At 34.6% G+C, this 15,268-nt stretch overlaps 1 protein-coding gene across 1 annotated transcript in view; it reads left to right on the top strand.

Moving 5' to 3' along the window:
• LOC143084461 (ependymin-related protein 1-like) overlaps nt 1–1,653 on the top strand; it is a 48,103-nt gene extending 46,450 nt beyond the window's left edge. Inside the window, exons 6-7 of the mRNA XM_076260815.1 lie at nt 621–706; nt 1,494–1,653. Of these exons, the coding sequence (XP_076116930.1) occupies nt 621–706; nt 1,494–1,502 (95 nt within the window). The 3' untranslated portion in view covers nt 1,503–1,653. The remainder of the gene's footprint in view (nt 1–620; nt 707–1,493) is intronic.
• Nucleotides 1,654–15,268: the final 13,615 nt, after the last annotated feature.

The following is a 15,268-nucleotide window of genomic DNA, read 5'->3' on the forward strand; positions in this document are numbered from 1 at the left end:
ATTGGGAATGTTTCAAAGAGACAACAACCCGATCAAAGAACAGACAACAGACGATGGCCACCAATGGGTCTTCAATGCAGCGGGAAACTCCCACCTGGAGGCGTGGTGAAGCTGGTGCACACAAAGTCCGAAACTCCGAAACTATTTGCAGAGTAGAATATTCCGTAACTTGTTTTTTTAGCAAAATAATTATATATGTTGATTAATGTTAAACAATGTTAAAGAAAATTGCTAAATCAAATGCATTTGGTAATACAGATCAAAATCTTCTGTCACAGTACGCGATTGCGAAATCCATTGTGCTGAAATGGCATATAGAGACAGAGACAAGACTGATGTACACCATAGCCACAACAACTGTTTTAATAGCAATCAGAAACATAGATCGTATCGTACGTAGAGACAGACTGTTATAGGATAGACTAAAATTCTTATTAGGAAAATTCAATGAAAACCAGTGATCACTTTTACAAAAAATCTAAAATTGATCATAACGAATACCCCAGTAAATTCACAATCGACTTAAGTCTTAAGATGTTTTTGTGAAACTGAACACTGAAACTTAGATTGAAAAGGTTTATGAAAGTCACATGGTATCATATCACTAAGTATTTTTACAGAGGGAAGTAAGAAGACAACGGTAACTTACATGGGAATCACAAAGGGAATACACAACCCAACCGTATTCAATGTACCAACTATTTGTGTAAGTATTGCAGTTATGATAAAATGACCAACCAAAAAACACTAAATCGATATGTTTTGGCACATTTTATAAATATTGAATTTCGTTATATATCTCGATGCATACATTTTGGTAGGTGTTTTTTTATACAAAACATTGGCCACATTCAAAGTAATCTATTTGTACATATTGCTTTCATACAAAGCATCTGTCTTTAACAAATGCATTTCGCCTATGTGATGCAACCAAATTTTTACATTAGAATATGCATGTAACTTCTAAACAACAGGAGTTGTATATTATACGTTGTATTATACAATTACAAAACAGAAGCAATGTTAGTTTACTTTAAATTGTATAGTTTAGTTTGAGATTAGTGTGTATGACAACATTCAAGTTGAACGGGAAATTGTAAACGTATGAATGGTCCTATGTATTTATGATATCATTTGCGAATATCTAAATGTAAGGAAAAAGTAAAATCACAAAAATACTGAACTCCGATGAAAATTCAAAACGAAAAGTCCCTTATTAAATGGCAACATCAAATGATAAAACACACCAAAGGAATGGACAACAACTGGCATATTCCTGAATAGGTACAGACATTTTCAAATGTAGAACACTGTTGGAAATGCCAGCTTGTGCAACCATGAACTACTTTCCGAAAGTGACGAATTTGTTGATCAGTCTTGATGTTGAATGCCAAGGAAGTCTTAGATTTCTGTTTATTTAATTTTTGAAATGTTGCATACGATATTCCTTTATTCAAACATTCTATTTGAAATTTTTTTTTTTTTTATTTCAGATGAAATGAAAAACAAAAGTTGAATCTGTATACGATCGATTTTTTTTGGTAAAAAAATATAATATAAATTTTTCAATAAGACAGCAACAGATCAAATTAATACTTGAAGACACAATATCATAAGAATAAAAATAAAATATTGTGTTGTAAAAGGCAATGCATTATATTCATTACATAACATAAACACGTAGAAAAGCTAAAGCATTTTAGAAGTACGCAAGTGAATTTGGAAGACCAAGCTACATTTTTTTCATACGCTAGACCAAAGGCGTACAGTTTGTTTACGTATCATAAAGGTAGTGCGTAAACATAAAGTTATCATGAATTAGAGCAACACGATACACTATATTTGCGTACGCTAGCTCAACGCGTTTCAACTTACACGATAGCATGGTTATAGATCTTTTATATAGAAAATTTATTCCTGGTATCTATGATGAGTTTATTTACAACCACTGGGTCGATGCCACTGCTGGTGGAGATTCATTTCCCCGAGGGTATCACAAGCCCAGTAGTCAGCACTGTTTGTACAGACATGAATTATCATTGATATTGGTATATTTATAAATTAACTGTTTACAAAATTTAGAATTTTTTGAAATACTAAGGCTTTTATACCTCAGGCATAGATTACCTTAGCTGTATTGGGCAAAACTTTTAGGAATTTTGGTCCTCAATGCTCTTCAACTTCGTACTTTATTTGGCCTTTTTAACTTTTTTGGATTCGAGCGTCATTGATGAGTCTTTTGTAGACGAAACGCACGTCTGACTGTATATAAAATTTAGTCCTGATATCTATGATGAGTTTATTTATACAAGTTTCGTTGAAACAAGATAAATAAAAAGAAAACTGGCATACAGCTGCCATCGAAATGACCAGTTGCTCAGATAATTATTTCGGCAAATTTATATATTATCACGAAAAGTCGACATATTATCTCGATATGTCGACTTCATTATCTCAACAAGTCGACATCATGGAAGCATTAAATCGACTTGTCTAGATAGATAACACAACATGTCGACATACTTTTCGCGACTAGTCGACAAAATGTATCTTGGCAACTCGTCTTGAGGTCGAGATGAATGCACGTAACTGCCCTAGTCTTGTTGAGTTGTCGAAATAATTATCACAAGTCAGCTTTTTTTTCTTGACAAGTAGACATGCACAAGGTTGATCGAGACGAGCTAGGTTAAAATGTAGAATTCTTATTTTGTATCCAATTTCGATGGAATTTTATCATTGAGTACCTCTTGACAGGATTTTTATGCCCCAGTTATGGGCATTATGTTTTCTGGTCTGTTGGTTCGTCTGTTCGTTCGTCCTTCCGTCCGTCTGTCCCGCTTCAGGTTAGAATTTTTGGTCGAGGTAGTTTTTGATGAAGTTGAAGTCCAATCAATTTGAAACTTAGTAAACATGTTCCCTATGATATTGATATTTCTAATTTTAATGCCAAATCAGAGATTTTATCCCATTTTCACGGTCCACTGAACATAGAAAATGATAGTGCGTATGTGGCATCCATGTACTTGGGACACATTCTTGTTTCGGTATAATTCATGGGATTTCACAAATCTCTTTTGGTTTTCAAGATAAAAGGGGCCCATTTTGGGTTAAACCCCCAACAAATTACTTTTTTTATTTTAAGTCCGATTTTGCTAGTTTCTTTTTCCATTGAATTTTTAAAGCTGTGGTCACACCTTACCGGATAGTACAAACGGACGCCTTATAAACAGAAGAAAATGAAAGTTGTCCGTTGACAAATTTGTTATCCGTTGGGAGTCCGTTGATGTACTGACCAAATAAAAAAAAACGGACGCGTAACGAATGCATAACGGACACACACCGGATATGTAACGTACGAGAAACGGAAACGTACCGGACAGAACGGATGTCGAACGTACATCCAACGGACGAATACGTCATAAAACGGACACCTAACGAAGGCGTACCGGATAAAACGGATGAACAAGATATACAGAAAATTAAAGGCGACAATACTAATATATGTAAATTGCATAAATATTCAAAAAGTTTCTGTGTAACTGGTTTAAGTTTGTTCTTTAAAATCCCGCCAAAGGATAGTGTCTGGACTGAATAAGAACTGCTTGACAGTGAAGACGTGTCCTTACTCTAAGATCGATTATGAATAATAAAATTCATTACACTCAAGAAATCGGACATACCAATAATTGGCATTTCTGACGCGAAATTTTCAATTGGCGTTTATCCGTTTCAGATTCGTATATCATCCGTTTTATCCGTGTAACGTCCGGTAGAAGTCCGTTTCACATTTGTTCAACATCCGTTTTTTCCGTTAATCGTCCGGTAGAAGTCCGTTGGTGATTTTTTCTACAGCCTCGGTCACACTTAACGGATAGCTCGAACGGATGCCTAACGGATAACTTTTTTTTTTCAATCCGTTCATGTCCGTTAGACGTCCGTTCTTATCCGTTAGACGTCCGTCCATATCCGTTGCATGTCCGTTAAATGTACGTTTTATCCGTCGACGTCCGTTCTGTCCGGTGGAAAATTTTGAGTATGTTCAAAACTTTGAACGGACGTCCAACGGATGAAATGTCCGTTGAACTTCCGTTAGGCGTCCGTTTTGTACGGTACTCGTCCGTTTCGTTTCCGTTTTGTATCCGTTACGTGTCCGTTATACATCCGTTGGAGGTCTGGTAAGCCTCGATCACACCTTACCGGATAAGACGAACGGACGCCTAACGGATGAAAATAAAAGTTGTCCGTTGACAAAATTGTTATCCGTTGGGAGTCCGTTGATGTACTGACCAAATAAAACGGACGCTTAACGAATGCATAACGGACATGCAACGGATATGCAATGTACGAGACACGGAAACGTACCGGCAAGAACGGATGTCGAACGTACATCCAACGGATTAGTACCGCATAAAACGGACATCTATCGGAAGCGTACCGGATAAAACGAATGAACAGGATATACGGAAAAATTAAAGGCGACAATAACAATACATGTAAATCGCATAAATATTCAAAATGTTTCTGTGTAACTGGTTTTGGTTTGTTCTTCAAAATGCCGCCAAAGGGCAGTGTCTGGCCTGAATAGGAGCTGCTTGATTGTGAAGACGTGCCCTTACTCTAAGATCGATAAAACGTACGTTAAACGGATATAAAACGGATATGGACGGACGTCTAACGGACTTAGATGCATGATTTTTTTATTGTTTGTTAGTGGCTTTAAACTAGCGGTCGGTTAACTGCGAGTACTCTCAGATCTGTTCCTAGTGTCTTTTTGTTGTTGGGATGTACAATTACCCGTCCACGTCCACTAGTATTTTTGTCCATCTGATGAGTTAAGCCTTTTTCAACTGATTGTTATAGTTTGTTTTTTTTTATGTTGTACTGTTATACCACTGTCCAAGGTTAGGGGGAGGGGTGGGATCCCGCTAACACGCCTAAACCCGCCACATTTTCTATGTATATGCCTATCCCAAGTCAGGAGCTTGTAATTGTTTGTGGTTGTCGTTTGTTTTTGTGTTACATATTTGTTTTTCGTTCATTTTTTTTTATATAAATAAGGCCGTTAGTTTTCTCGTTTGAATTGTTTTACATTGACATTTCGGGGACTTTTATATCTGACTATGCAGTATGGGCTTTGCTCATTGTTGGAGGCCGTACGGTGACCTATAGTTTTTTTTCGTCTCTTGTGGTGAGTTATCTCATTGGCAATCACACCTCATTAAATTGAAAAAAAAGTAATCCGTTCGGCAACCGTTCGAGCTATCCGTTAAGGTGTGACCGAGGCTTTATATCAAGAGTGGACACACTAAATGTCTCGCCTGTTCTAGTGTTCATAATATAATTTTATAATTTATATTGAAGTATAAAAAAAGAAGTTTATACCACAAGCATTACATTTAACTAAAAATATAATTTTTATATGACCAATGTACATGAGATCAAGGTGAAAAAATCTCGAGAGGTCATACAATCATTCCATACAACAAATCTAGTTAACCTATTGCTAAAAGCACTACGAAATTAACCTCATAATTATTTTTACCTTGGAACCATGAAAAATAGGTCAAGGTCAACTGACACCTGCTAAACAGACATTCACATCACCTTACACTTATTCGCTACATCAAATATAGTTCGATCCCTATAGTATCTGAAAAAAAATAATCTGAGATCTTTATCTTTGACCAATAAACCATGAAAATGAGGTCAGGGTCAGATGTGTATAGCGAGACAGGCATGTACACCTTACACACATTGGATTCTTATAGTATCTGAGAAAAGAGCAAAACCCAAAAATCTATTGCTTATAGTTTCTGAAGTATGAATCTATGGTTCACTGATCTATGAAATCAGGTCGAGGTCAAGTGAAAACTATCTAATAGACATGTGGACATTGCAAGGTACACACATACCAACATACAGGTGATACATGCCGCCGCCGCCGGATCCCTATCAATAGTCTCGCTTTCTGTGACAGAAGTTGCAGGCGAAACAAAAATTCCTGCCTATGTTTTTCAATCAGATATGTGCTAGCTCCTACGGTGTTAAAGGGGTCAAGGGGTCCAAAATTTCAAACTTTTACATGGTACGTAGAATTTCAATTATTCATCCATTTTCGATGGATATTTTTTTTACCTCTCTCGTCTCGATCGACCCCGTTGCATGTCGACTTGTCAAGAAAATAAAGCTGACTTGTTGTGATAATTAATTCGACAACTCATCAAGACAATGGCAGTTACGGGCATTCATCTCGACCTCAAGACGAGTTGCCAAGATATCTTTTGTCGACTTGTCGCAATAAGTATGTAGACATGTTGTGTTAACTATCTAGACAAGTCGATTTAATACTTCAATAATATCGACTTGTTGAGATAATAAAGTCGACAAATCGAGATAATATGTCGACTTTTCGTGATAATATATCAATTTGCCGAAATAATTATCTGGGCAACTGGTCATTTCGATGGCAGTTGTATGGAAGCGCATATGGTACACCCCTTGTAAAGTTATTTTGTTGCTAATAAGTCGGAATTGTTAGTTATGTTGTGTGTTATAAGCTGGAATCTAATCAACATGTGGAGTCAACTTGTCGGCATGATGAAGAAATAATTGCATTAAAATGTCGACTTACTAATATAAATGTAATGACATAGTAATAAGAAGTCGACATGATGAATTCAACTTGTTAATTGATTAAGTCGACAACTTGTTTATTTGAAGATAAGGTATAAGCACGTGACTATTTTGGAAAAACATAGGTCTATTTATAAATTGATTTCCATATTTCGTTTGTTTAATATGCTTCGGTTGTGTGAGTTATTTTGTATGAAAAGGGGGCAGTCAAATATCAGAAAAAAGTACAAAAAAATAACAATATTTCGTACATTAGGGGATATACCCCCACCATTTAGTCAGGCCGTTTATTTTCCTAAGTTCTCAAATGGATTCAGTACTATACTAAATTCGTGAGATTCCCAGGAACCCTCTCTCTTTGCCTGAGATGGCTGTTGACTCTAAAAATTTCAAGATTTCAAAAAAAGATCTTTTCTGTAGATGCTTTATCTTGATCTAAAAGATAACTCATAAACAACGATACACGGTTTATAACATAAATGGAGATTTACAAATTCATCAGGACAAACAAGTTTTATTTGCTGCAAAACAAAACCCTCAGAATTGTGCTTCGTGTCTTTTTTTGTTGGGATATACAAGTTCCCGGCCATGTCCACTCTGTGTATTATTTCTATTTGTATCTATCTGATGCGTTAAGCCTTTTTCAATTGATTTCTATAGTTCATTCTTATGTTGTAATGTTACACCACTGTCCAAGGTAAGGAGAGGGTTAGGATCCCGCTAACATGTTTAACCCCGCCACATTCTAAATGTATGTGCCTGCCAACTGTCAGGAGCCTGTTATTTAGTGGTTGTCGTTTGTTGATGTGTTAAATTTAGTCCTGGTATCTATGATGAGTTTATTTACATATCTGTTTTTCGTTCACTTTTTGTTCATTAATAAGTTCGTCAGTTTTCTCGTTTGAATTGTTTTACATTTATCATTTCGGGGTCTTTTACAGTGGACTAGCCAGTATAGGCTTTGCTCATTGTTGAAGGCCGTACGGTTACCTATAATCGTAAATTTCTGTGTCATTTGGTCTCTTATGGAGAGTTGTCTCATTGGCAATTATACCACGTCTTCTTTCTTTATACTTATATGAAAAAAAGAAGATGTGGTATGATAGCCAATAAGACATCTCTCCAAAACATACCAAATCACTGAGAAGTATGCAGCTTTATGTCACTATATGGTCTTTAACAATGAGCCAAACCCCATAACGCATAGTTAGCTATGTAAGATCCCGAAATGATAAATGTGAACAAAAAAAAAAGGAGAAACATAACAATCTAAAAGACGCCAACGCCGACGCCATTAATACCGACGACTGAATAAAGATTTGCTTTGTCTCACTTCCTGGACATTTATGTCGCAGACTCGACACAAATCAAATGACTAGTACTTTATTGTCAACAAATGGAACACTTTTAATCATCTCACACTCAATTACAGGGAAACAACGGATAATATATGTTCCAATTGTCGTATCCATAATTCCTTCCGCTTTTTCTCAAGTATGACCTACCGCATTCAACCAAATAACTGGGTTTGTAAATTCACGAATAACACGACAGGTGACTCACTTTGAGCAGGATCAGCTCACTCTTCGAGATCATCGACAGATTTTGCTGAATTTATATTGGCCAGTAATACCGATCTATTGAGTTATCCAGCTACAGCTTATTTTTTATGGTTTTTGTTGTGCTGTGACACGGCGGTCCCAGGTTTGGGTTAGGGTTGAGCGCTCACATACATGTTTAACTCCGCCACATTCTTCATATGTCTGTCAAAAGTCAAGAGCCTGTAGTTCAATGGTTGCCGTTGGTTCATGTGTTTCATATTTGTTTTTTGTAAATTGTTTTGTTATAAATAAGGCCGATACATTTTTCGTTTGAATTGTTTCACATTTCCACGTGTTGGTCTTTTATAGCTGACTATACGATTTGTTAAAGGCCGTACGACTTCCTGTGATTGCTGACATCCTCTTTATCTAAACTCTGGTAGTTAGTTGTAACATCACATCTCACAACTTTATTGAGTAGTGGCGTCGGCGTCTTCGTCATTTAGATTGTTAGGTTTCCCGCCGATGTAGTTTTACATGTCATTTCGGATTCTTTCATAGCTTACTATACGGTAAAGGTTTTGCTGATCTCCTTATTTGTTGTTAGCTAGCGGATCCCTCCTCGTTCTCTTCCTTCGATATAATTTACTGCGATTCTACATAGATACTAGGGAACAGGACAATATTTTTTTGCAGTAAGTAAAACTGTTTTGTAAATCTCCATGAATTGTCATAGGAGTTAATATTTTAGATCATACAAGATTAAAAAAGATGTTTTTTTGTAGATGCTTTGATTTAATAGATCAAAATAAAGCATCTACAGAAATAACCACTTTTTTTTTAAATCTTGTATGTTACAGAAAAATTGCCTTTTTACAGTCAACATTACAGTTGTGCACTGACAGCGGCAATCTCATACAACAGAAGGTTCCGTTGAATTCTTCACGAATTCATCATTATACTGATTCCATTTGAGAACTTAGGAAAATAAACGGCCTGACTAAATAGTGGGGTATATCCCCCTTTTGTCCGACCTATTGTTATTTTTTTAGTACTTTTGTCTGATATTTGACTGCCTTTTCATGCAAAATAACTCACACAACCGAAGCACATTAAACAAAATGAAATATGGAAATCGATTTAAAAATAGACCTATGTTTTTCCAAAGTAGTCACGTGGTTTTACCTCATCTTAAAAAAAAAAGTTGTCGACTTATCAATGAACAAGTTGAACTCATCATGTCGACTTCTTATTACTATGTCATTACATTTATATTAGTAAGTCGACATTTTAATGCAATTATTTATTCATCATTCCGACATGTTGACTCCACATGTTGATTAGATTCCAGCTTATAACACACAACATAACTAATAATTCCGACTTTGTAGCAACAAAATAACTTAACAAGGGGTGTACCATATGCGCTTCCATACAGTTGTATGCCACCATAGAGAAAAGAAAACCATTGACTAAGCAACACGAACCATAAGACCTGTGTGGGTTCATGTGCTCTGGAAGTGTAATAAAAGCAGTTCATGTTCCAAATGTGATACCCGTTATATCAAGCAGACAACAAACTGGTTGCACTTTTCATTTTCCATAATGTTAAAATCGATAAGAAGAGAACAGAGTTCAAGCTTTAAAACATTATAACACTTCAAAATGAACTCATCAAAGATAAAAAAAAAATCTGTTCGCCTGTTGCGCGTTTTGTCTACAAAAGACTCATATATGTGGCGCTTGAAAAGGCCAATTAAAGTACGAATTGAAAGAGCCAAACTTCAAAAGAATTTTGTGAAATACAGAAAATCAAATTTATCTTTAAATGTACAAAGGATATATGTTATTGTTGCAACTTCCAAACCTGAAACGAAGCTATGAAATGTGGTGTCTTACACAGAACTTTGGAAAGTTTGGAGATCCATAACCATTGCTTTGGAAATTTACTTTTGTCGAACATATATGTGATTCTCAATACATAGACAATTTCCGACAGCTACATGTAGGTAAAAACGTACTTAGACGGTTAAAAAGTTGGAATATACTATGGTGGGTAATAATTGCATGTTGTAAGATCAAAACCATAACCTAAACATTCTGAAGCAACGGATGTGAACTACCGAATTAGACTATTTACCGGTTTTGTAATATACATGAGTAAAACGACGGGTGCCACATGTGGAGGAGGATCTGCTTACCCTTCCAAAGCACCTGAGATGACCCCCAGTTTTAGGTTGGGTTCGTGTTGCTTTGTCTTTAGTTTTGTATGTTGTGTCTTGTGTACTTTTATTTTTCTTGGTTTTTTTTTTTAATTTTTTAGCCATGGCTTGTCAGTTTATTTTCAATCTATGAGCTAGACTGTCCCTCTGGTATCTTTCGCCCCATTTCAAAATTTCCATATTTCAAAAGGATCTAGAAGGATTATTTTCTGATGTTATGAAATGATTAAAAATGGCATAAAAAGCCTTTTCCACCTGACGGACAAGCTATCGGGACAGTTATGAAACTTATATAAAAGATGATAATACCAAGAAGACAACCAAAACTCAAAAATAGAAAAGAATCGGACACGCTATGACTAGGAAACAAAATACGACGAAAAGATGAGTCCACAAAACATACATCTAAAGATTGAGCAACACTAACATCAATAACATTTGAGGGTGATCTTAGATGCTCCAGAAAAGTTAGCATTTCGTGTTCCACTTTTTGCTTTAGATTAGTACTGATTAGGTAACAGTCTCATTCGTTGATGTGAGAGAAAAAGAGGAAGATTTGTTGTTGAGGGTGGTAAAGGGCTATTCAAAAGACTCTTTCTCAACAGACAATCTGCAGTTTAACTTTGTCCCGAGTGGTTTTTTTTAGCGTTGCAGCTTTCATGTACAAATAGAAAAAAACATGGATTTTATTTTCTTTTAATTACCTTTTCGGTATATAGAAAATGTCCTTTCATGATAATAGATTATACAAATTTGGAAGATTATGTTGACTGCATCTATCCAGGCTGAACATGAATAAGAGACAAAGAAAAAACTAAAGATACAATTTCGTCTGTCTCGTATCTTGACTCATCTCTAGAAATTAGAAATGGAGGTCGGCTGAGAATTAATGTTTACGCCAAATAAAATAATTTCAGTATTTCCAATGTGAATTTTCCTTTTACTATGTTTACGTCAGTATAGCAACATTAAATCAGAGCCTGTATTTTGAATATAAACATCACATGGTACGGTTTTTCAGGGCTTTTTTATCATACATTTTTAATGGAGGTAACCTGCTTAAAAGGAAACTATAACACCCAAAATCTCGTATTTTATGAAATATCTGTGTCACAGATTACCAATACTCGACAAACATTTTAGTGTGTCAATTACATGGTGCCTCGTTATCGCAAATTATATATTATTGTTTACTAAAAGGGTATGGTATTACAGCCAAGCAAATTGAGTTTCGAAAGTCAGTTTAACTCAGATTACTTAATATGAATTTCGATCGACACATACCAAAAACTAGATACTTTCAAATAATCTTTTGATAATTTCAAATTTCGCTGGTAAATATCTGTCATCAATTCAAACATCATATAGTATAGTACCAGTCCGGGTTAATGTGATGAGTTTATATCCATCTTCGTTTTCGATTGTGACATGTTAGAATGAAACGTATTAGCACGAGCTACACGGCGGTTCTACGTTTGGATCAGCATCCATTTATTGCTAACACCTCCGGAACATATGAGTTCTTGGGGTTCGTGTAATGTTTTGTCATTGTTGTTTTTGTTATTCTTCGTTTGACCTTTGTGTTGTTTGTTTTGATTAGACTTAGGAACTTTGATTACCTCTCTTTTTGTCGGATATCTTATATTTACTACTAACTTCCGACAAGTTACAACCGAAATTTTAAAACTTTACATGTTCTTTTGTAGTAGCAAAGAAATATGATAACGTTTTAATCATGTCTTTCAGAATTTAAGAAAAAACGCGTAATCTTTCACAACCGAAACTATATTAGAATATTTCTTTCCAATGGTATTAAATTGTATCAATTTCGTCCATTTTACCGAGAATACAGAAGATTTAAAGTAAGTATCCATTTTATTTTAAACAATTCAATCCCATTTCGCTTCATCTATATAGAAGGAAACAGACTTTGAACATTTTTGGCTGAAATTGTGTCAACATTTGGTTAAGAAAACAGAATGAATAACATCGATAAATATATCTAATTTGACCCAAACAGTGGGGAACTTATGTTTCTTGTATAATTAATCAAGCATTCATCAACTTTTAAACTGATTACATAACTGAAACGTTTGTAGAGGTATTATATTAATAGATTATTTAACCTCTTTCCACTTTTACCTTTTCTTCATTGTTCATGAGTTTTTATATTTTTGTTTTATGTCTATTTCTCGGATACAATATGCAATAAATCAGTCTTTTTAATGAATAATAGGACTTAAAGTGCTCACTTCCGTGAGGGATGCATTGATCACCCCAGTTCACACTTGATACAAAAATTAACCCGGTTTGTGATTTTCAAAAATAGAAATGTTTATAGCGCAAAATTTATAACCCGTATCTGTCCACTGTACATATTTAGATGCATTATTTTTAAGTTTGATTTTTTTACTGCACTTCTGTGTGCTTTGGAGGTGTTCGGTCACCATCATGCAACCATGCACTTAGCTTGTTTGCAAATATTAAACGTCACTTGATCCAAATTGCACCCATTGTTCGCCAAAAAATAAGCGACGTAAATCATATAGGGTTCATAATTTGTCTTTATGCAGGCTTTTCAACTGGATAAATATACTTTAATATATCCCTTTTGCTGCCGCTAATTTTATATGAGTAATATTATTCATGACCCAGTGAATACGGTTACTGAACGTTTGTCAAAATATAAGTAACCTCATTAGATATATATTAGTTACGTCACATTGAAGACTTATTTTTAAAAGCAAACGTCATATAACAACAACCTCACATTAACTTCACTTTGGTTCACATTGTGAATGGGGTATAAGAGTCTCGGAAAGGGCGAGTAGAACCCGATACATGATACATAATATATATATTTTAAATTACTAGTATGTGCATATACAATTACAATGAACAATGGAGAAATTATATAAAAAAAAATGTGTAGTGTACTTAAAAATTAGAAGTAGTAGCAGAAAATATAAAATTCAGACTACCTAAAACAATAATAAAACATGCATTGTTCTGTGCAAGATTTCACATAAATATTTTGGATATTAAAAGGGTTGTAGAAAACATGACATTAAAATTGTATGTAACGTTTGAAATATTAATAAACGTTACTAAAATTCAATATTTAAGAAATCAGATACTAAGCTTAAACCTTTTTTCAAAACAGGCGGCACCGAATCACCCTCAACTAAAGGCTGCAGAATCTCAATCGCCGTATTTTTTGCAATACGTTTACCAGGATTAAAATGTTTAACAAACAAATCCTTGTATACAAGAGGAAGTTTGAAGTAAAAGCGATAAAAATCCATTAATATGAAAACAGGTATTGTCTCATCAGCTTCTCGAATTGCAAGAAATAAATTAAGGATCGAATCCAGGTAATCCACCGAAGTTGTACTTTGTAGATTAAAGTCTTTCAGTAAACGAAGAGCCTTCCATTTTTCAAGGTTGTTTCCTAGATAATGATGGCAGAGAAACTGTAAATAATACATTCGTATCTGCGGATGAATAATTAGCACGTCCTCCTCAACATTTGGAGTTTGAGAATCTTCTTGATAAAACATTATATGTGGCTTTCCTTTTGGGGTAAGATAAAATAAATCCGAACACGAATGCTTAAATCGCTGCACAAAATGAAATCCAATTTTTTCCAACATTTTACTACTGGAAGGAGGCTTCAAACCAGGAGTTATTATCTGAGGTTTGGTCGAACTTTTATATTGACAGAGTTGAATAATCTCAACAGCTTTTCTATGTTGTTTGCGTTGAAAAAAGAATTCGGCCAGTAGAAGCCAACCGGTATATGAATCAGAAAACGTACCTAGTATGGTATACCAAATGCATTTTTTGTAGTCTGGATAGAATGTTTTATTACATTTTCGATTTTTTAACTTTGTATATCTATCATGGCATATCATAAATGGATAATGCTTCGCCAACGATCCGCACAGTTTTGAAAACCAAATGAAGCATATGTGCTTTAAAAGCTTACATTTTCTAGGAGACATTATAAAATAAATCGGCTGATATATGGTATTACTACCTCCATATCCTATCCCATGCATATAATGTAAAAGCGGATAGATGATTAAGTCTATGTTACAATAGTTTAATTTGAACATTTTAGAAGTTAAAGGTGCTTCAATATGGTCAAACAAATGTGAAAGAGTTTGTATTTGTTTTAAGGAACCATTTCCATTAGTTAAAAAATTACTTAAAAGTGATAGTAAAAACTTCTTTTTAGGTACATCAATTTTACCTTCTATCAAATTGTTGTTTGGTATAAAATAGTTCGGAAGGATATTGTACTGTATACAAAATACTAGTCTTTTAATGCATGCTTGAAAGCATTCAAACAATTTGGAAGGTTGCCATTCGGAAATCTGAGATTCTTCAATCATCCAGAATAATACTGTTTTCATAAAGTATGAACACAAGGAATCTTTTATTTTTTCGTGAACTACTAGTACTTCTTTTAATGTATATTTTAGTAATGCATAACACATAATTTGTGTATGACTGAATGAATGAACAAGTTTTTTTTCCGCAATTGAGAAAGACATTCTCCATTCGTAAGGATTGTCCTTCTTGTTATTAAATTTACTTCCGATAGGAGCAAGTAAGACATTATCTCGTACTATATATTCGATCAATTCTGTTGGGGGCCATTCATAATTGCGAGGTCTTGTTATCCACTCTACAGCTATTGTCGGCCACAAATGACATTTGTAAGTAGACAAGAAATCAAACGATCCACGAATGGTAGAAGAACAAGGTCCATGTATCTCTGAAAAACTGTCCAATATTTTGCTTCGAGCTTTTGAAATATTCATGTCTTGTATTAAGTTTTTGTAGTGTTCATTTGATAATAAAATG

The sequence above is a fragment of the Mytilus galloprovincialis genome, chromosome 7 (assembly GCF_965363235.1).
Source record: "Mytilus galloprovincialis chromosome 7, xbMytGall1.hap1.1, whole genome shotgun sequence".
NCBI classification, from domain to species: Eukaryota; Metazoa; Mollusca; class Bivalvia; order Mytilida; family Mytilidae; genus Mytilus; species Mytilus galloprovincialis.